We start from the raw sequence: 6000 nt of genomic DNA, 5'->3' as shown, positions 1-6000 counted from the left end.
ACTTGAAATATGTTTTCTGTTAATTAAATATCGTTCTCTACAGTATGCATTATCGTTTAAAAAAAAAAGTTCCCCTAAGAGTGTATTTTCTCTTCTGTTAATGAGTATGACGGTATAATGCTTTTCAAAGTAACCCCCCTTAAAACATTTGTTTTTTTTTTTTTTTTTAATTGGTAAGTTTAAATGTGATAAATATGAGCATGCTTCTCGTTGTAATGTTTAGTACTTCGGTCATTAAAATACTGTTTATTCTTCATAGGCAAAAATGTTCTTGTTCTTTTCTTCTTATGACAGAAAAATAATTTAAAGTTTCTTTTCTTTTAAAGCTAATGACACAATTGGGAAGGGACTTACACTTAATTGTGGGTGGTCAGGGATTCAGTTGACTTTTTAATTCATTCATTGGAATATTTATTGAGTGACTTATGCATCAGGCACTAGGAATAGAAAGAAAAATATTCTGTCTCTGTACTCTGTGTTTGGAATTTAGTGAGGAAAATAGCCAAGTAAATAAATGATTAAAATATGGATTAAGTGAAATCATATGTAAAAATGAATAAGAGATCATGGGAACATAAAGAAGGAGCATTGTAACTCAACCTGGAGGGGCCAGAAAAGACTTCCAGGGGAGGAACCCACATTTTGCTCCAGAAGCACACCCTGCTTTCTCTCACAGCGTGGCCAGGAGACTCAGAATGTGTTTGCAATAAAAACAATAATAGTAATAAGTCAAGGTGGCAGAAGTTGAATATAATTGCACGTGTAGTCTGGCTAGCAGACAGAGTGGCATCAGGGGGTGATCATGTGGAATGCCCATGTTTCCTAGTGCAGAGGGTGCTATGGTAAGAAGCCTCAGAGAATAGGGCCACAAGAACAAGAAGAGCAGCCCTTTGGGGATGGGCCACCTAGATCGGGTGTCTCTGAGGGAGGTTGGGATATGGGTGGGAAGGAGTTTGGTCAACTTAATCGACCATGAAAACACCCCTCCACTTGACAGCTGGGTCCTCTGGTCCCACTCTATACTGCTGTGACTGCAGATGCAAGAAAAAGAACTCAGCAAAATTTCCCACTTAAGCTTTTAAAAGGTCTATCAGATGTCTCCCTGCATCTCACAGGATCTGTTTTCTTGCTGATCCACACATAATATACTCTCACCTCAAACCTTGAGTTTTATCTTTGGGGATACTGCCTAGGCCTATACTGTATGATATTTCTTTCCCAGAATTCCTCTTGTTATCAAAAAGATCTTAAGGTCTTAAAATCCTCATTGCATAGATATATATATTAAACAAGATAACTTTGTCTCTTTTTTAACTTCTGAAATCTGAAAAATGCCAGATGAGAACCACAGTGCTACAGCAGAGTCCAGTCGCCTTCTAGACGTACCTCGCTACCTCTGTGAGGGGACGGAATCCCCTTACCAGACGGGACAGCTTCATCCAGCCATCAGGGTAGCTGATTTACTGCAACACATTAATCTCATGAAGACATCAGACAGCTATGGGTTCAAAGAGGAATATGAGGTGAATAAGTTTCGATACTGTATTGAATTTGATTTTTAACTAGGATACTCAGTGGAATTTAATATTTTTTCCCGTCTTTAACACAACAAGGAGGGGATTGCTCTGTAGGCTCTCTAATCTAGTGTTTATGAGTGTACAAGCGTGTACATGGGAATGGGAAGGGAATGGGGAAAAAGCACTTCCCAGAGATATATCTGAGTCTAAATTTATTACAAGAATCTTTAATGTTGGATTCCATAATTTATTTTACTATGGTATTAAAAAACACTTTGTGTATCTTCTCATACAAAAATCAAGTAGCAATACACTTTGGTTCCCATTGTTCCATTACAGATTCTATCATTTGAATGAATCAAGTAGCAGGTACTTCTCTGCCTCTTTGTTTGTTGACCTTATGATTGAGAAATCAAATGAAGCTTTGTGCTCTAAATGTACTACTTGCCACTCTCAGTTTAATTTTATGGATTATTGGTTGAGGGTGACTGAGAAAAAAAATAGGGTACTGCAAATCTGGTAAACAACACTGAGAAGCTGAAAGAAGGCAGTGGGAAATTCTTCTTCTAACCTTATTTCCCCTTCCTACTCAAACCAAAATACCAGGACTTATCTTACAAAGGCAGTGATTTAAAACCAAACATTCCAACAAACATAATATAGCAAAAGGGAAATAGTTCCTTTGCCACCCTTCACTTACTGAGAAATACCAGTCTGGGGCATGGAAGGAAGCCAGCCCACTCCCCATGAACACATCACAGTACGCACACATTTAAAGTGAAAGAATCCAAGTAATAGTTTGCTTTGAAAAGACCATCCAAAATACATCCAGTTTCATGAAGAATCTTTTAAACTCCATATTTTATCTATAGATTACTTGAATACCTTAAATTAGGAGTGTTAATTATCTCTGAATTTTGAAAGTTGATTTTAGATATATGCCAGAAACACATACAACAAAATAAGTACAAGGAATTAGACTATTCTGTCAGAGCTGGTTCTTTTTGTTCATTTCATGTGTATTCCTGTGTACCTTGCTTCAAAGACCATTGGCTCTTTGAAGACCCCATTTCCTGTGTTGAGCAAAGTTTAAGTTCTTTTGCAAAATGAAATTTACACCCGTTTTCAATTGCTGTGTATGGTAATTAAACTAGTCAACAAATTCATCTGTTCCCAGATTCTTGAAAAAGGGGACTCTATTTTAATTTTTATATGGTCCCTTGTTGTAAAGACTCAGTCCTTTTCATGATCTTCAAAGAAACTCAAATGTGATGTATTGCACACAATTTAATGAATAATTATGGAGGGAAGCAGGTTTTCTTTCTACTGTTATAAATGCTAAATGATGCACATTTGAAATATACTCATTAAAAGTTTTTTTGGGCCGGGCGCGGTGGCTAGAGTCTCAGGCACTTTGGAGGGCCGGACGGGCGGGATCACCAAGTCAGGAGATCAAGACCATCCTGGCTAACGCGGTGAAACCCTCGTCTCTACTAAAAAAAAAAGAAAAGCTGTAGCCGGGCGGACCGGGGGTGGTGGGCGCCTGTAGTCCCAGCTAATGTAGTCCCAGGAGCTGGAGGCTGAGCAGGAGAATGGCGTAAACCCGGGGTGGGGGCCGGCGGAGCTTGCAGTGAGCTGAGATCCGGCCCACTGCACTCCAGCCTTGGGCGACAGAGCGAGACTCCGGTCTCAAAGAAAAAAAAATATATATAATATTAATTATAATATATATATATATATAAAATATATAAATAAATAAATTGTTGTGCGGTGGTAGTGTAGCATCATCAATTACGTCGAAAAGTATGTATTGAGGGGAGGGTTCGCTATCCGTTCCGTTATAGTGCATCTTAAATTTAAAATAACTTTCAAGGTCCGTTTTTTTTTCCTCTAAAGTTATTTTTTTGTCTTAATTTGACCTCAATCCAATTTAAGATGAACAAGTATGAATCCAGCAAAGCGGCTTTGAGGTCTGAGAATGAAACTTGTTTACTACTGTGGGATTCCTTTCCTCTCTGAGAAAGTGGTTTTTACTATTTGGGGCTTCCAAACAGATAACCTGGTTTTTAAAAAGGAATTAAATTCAGTCTGCTTATTCATTTTGTTTTCCCAGAGCTTTTTTGAAGGACAGTCAGCGTCTTGGGATGTAGCTAAAAAAGATCAAAATAGAGCAAAAAACCGATATGGAAACATTATAGCATGTAAGTTCCAATACAATTCTTGGTGAATGCAAATATTATATGTTTATATGGTTTTAAACCTTAAGAAAAATCCCAGAGAGTGGTGTGTCTGTTTATGAAGTAATCTATTTCATATTAAGACAGCATTTACAGTCAGGCTCAGGGGCTCACGCCTGTAATCCCAGTACTTTAGGAGGCCAAGGCGGACGTATCACCTGAGGTCAGGAGTTTGAGACCAACCTGGCCAACATGGCAGAACCCTATTTCTGCTAAAAATACAAAATTACCCAGCTTGGTGGCACGTGCCTGTAATCCTAGCTACTCAGGATGCTAAGGAAAGAGAATTGCTTGAACCCGGGAGGTGGAGGTTGCAATGAACAGAGATTGCTACTGCACTCCAGCCTGGGCAACAAAGCGAGACTCCATCTCAAAAGCAACAACAAACAAAAACAACATTGGCTATTAGCAGTGATTCTGAAATTGTCATCATCCTCATTAATCAAATTGACTCAGCCACTTCACCCTGTGGAGATAACTTGCTGTTTGATTTCATGTTTGTACATAAATGCATGGGGTGTTACTGAACAGCTAAGACTATCAGGATAATGAAAAAATAAGATATTTTCAGTTATAAACTGTTTTAACACCCCCATCAAACATATTCAAGATTGGGGTGTTATTCTTTCCACATGCCTTTAATTCTTACTTGGAGGCACTGTCTAAACTCCAGTTGTTCGGTATTTATCATTAGGGACTTCCTCCTGAGTAAGTCCTCAAGATATACACGGGATAATAAAGTCATTATCAGACAAAACCACAGATCAGTAAGGAAAGTAGCAGGTAGTTTAACTTGTAACTAGCTGCTGATTTACCTAGACCACTCTATTCTGAATTTAAATTATTTTAAAGTATCTTATGAATAGCTCAAAATCTAACCTTGATTTTCAGGGAGTAAGAAACGGAGAGCAGGAATTCAAAATTCACTTTTTAATTCTGTGGCTCATTTGCTGTAAAGTGCAGAAGAAAAGGATCCAACCCATTTAAAGTCATGACTAAGAAGCAAAATTAGAAGTTAAGTCTAGTTCAGTTATGTGGACAATTATATGACTCAAATGATTACTTACCAGACAATTTCATGTCTCCTAAACACTAACTATGAAGGTTCAAGTCAGTGAAGCTTTAGTCACAGAGTATTATAAATGTAATAGCAAGGCTCACTAAAGTTCTTATATTTCTTCAAAGGACTGATTTGGTAGTAATATACTATGGATAGACTATGGACAACCACTGAATTCTTTAGTCTCAACCAATGACATTGCCTCAGAACAGGGAGAAAATTTAACAGCTTATATTTATTATTTAAAAATTTTAGATGATCACTCCAGAGTAATTTTGCAACCCGTAGAGGATGATCCTTCCTCAGATTATATTAATGCCAACTATATTGATGTAAGTATTTTTATAGTTAAGTATATCTACTTTATTGACTTATATATATGAACCTTTTTGCCTATTACCTATAAAGTGATTGCTAGCTTTTTAAAATTTAAAAGTACAAACTGTACACTTTTCCTTGTTCTACGTCCTAGTACTTACTGATGTTGTTGTGCTTTCTTTCACACCTGACTTTGGTTTGGGCTGTAGATTTGGCTGTACAGGGATGTAAGTACCACTATATGTAAATAACAGCACCCTATTATAAATACAAACGTTCTTAATTACAGTTATTACTAATGCTCTCCTACTACTAGTTATTTCTGCATGCTTCACCTAATTAGCTTCATACAATGTATCTCTGTTCGTTTTTTTGTAATTCTTTGACATGCGTAAAGATCTATTTTACCTCCTTCCCTTTTCTTGTGTAGAAAAACAGGACCATTTTTAGCTTTGACAATTTATTATGTACTCGAGTTTTATTTGTTGATGATTTCTGTTTCTGGCTTTTATTCTTACCCTTCCCTAAACATATGTGAGAAGCTGGATAGTATGATGTGTATTAGTGTGACTGAAATTTTACTTTTTACATTTGACTTCTGATGTTAAAATGAGTAGGGAGACTATTTTGTGATGTGTTGTATTGGCTTCTAAAGTAAGACAATTACTCAGGCAAAATAATTACTAAATTTCAATTGTAAAATACACATATCACACATATATATCGAATCACAGAAATGAAAAAGTTTGCTTCGATCATATATTTCACTGTTAAATTTTGATTGCATATATATCTACATGCAAATTCTTTATTTAAAGGAAGTAATTATCAAACAAAATATAAAACATTCTTAAAGGGCAATATATTA

General features: G+C 36.6%; 1 protein-coding gene across 1 annotated transcript in view; it reads left to right on the top strand.

Moving 5' to 3' along the window:
- Positions 1-6000, top strand: part of PTPRK (protein tyrosine phosphatase receptor type K) — a 586650-nt gene that overhangs the window by 554732 nt on the left and 25918 nt on the right. Inside the window, exons 17-20 of the mRNA XM_017879345.1 lie at positions 1339-1523; positions 3631-3718; positions 5070-5146; positions 5342-5359. Coding sequence (XP_017734834.1) covers positions 1339-1523; positions 3631-3718; positions 5070-5146; positions 5342-5359 — 368 coding nt within the window. The remainder of the gene's footprint in view (positions 1-1338; positions 1524-3630; positions 3719-5069; positions 5147-5341; positions 5360-6000) is intronic.

The sequence above is a fragment of the Rhinopithecus bieti genome, unplaced genomic scaffold, assembly GCF_001698545.2.
Source record: "Rhinopithecus bieti isolate Rb0 unplaced genomic scaffold, ASM169854v2 scaffold_19, whole genome shotgun sequence".
In the NCBI taxonomy this organism is placed as follows: domain Eukaryota; kingdom Metazoa; phylum Chordata; class Mammalia; order Primates; family Cercopithecidae; genus Rhinopithecus; species Rhinopithecus bieti.
Note: the sequence above shows the minus strand (reverse complement) of the source record. Positions and strands in the feature narration are given on the sequence as shown.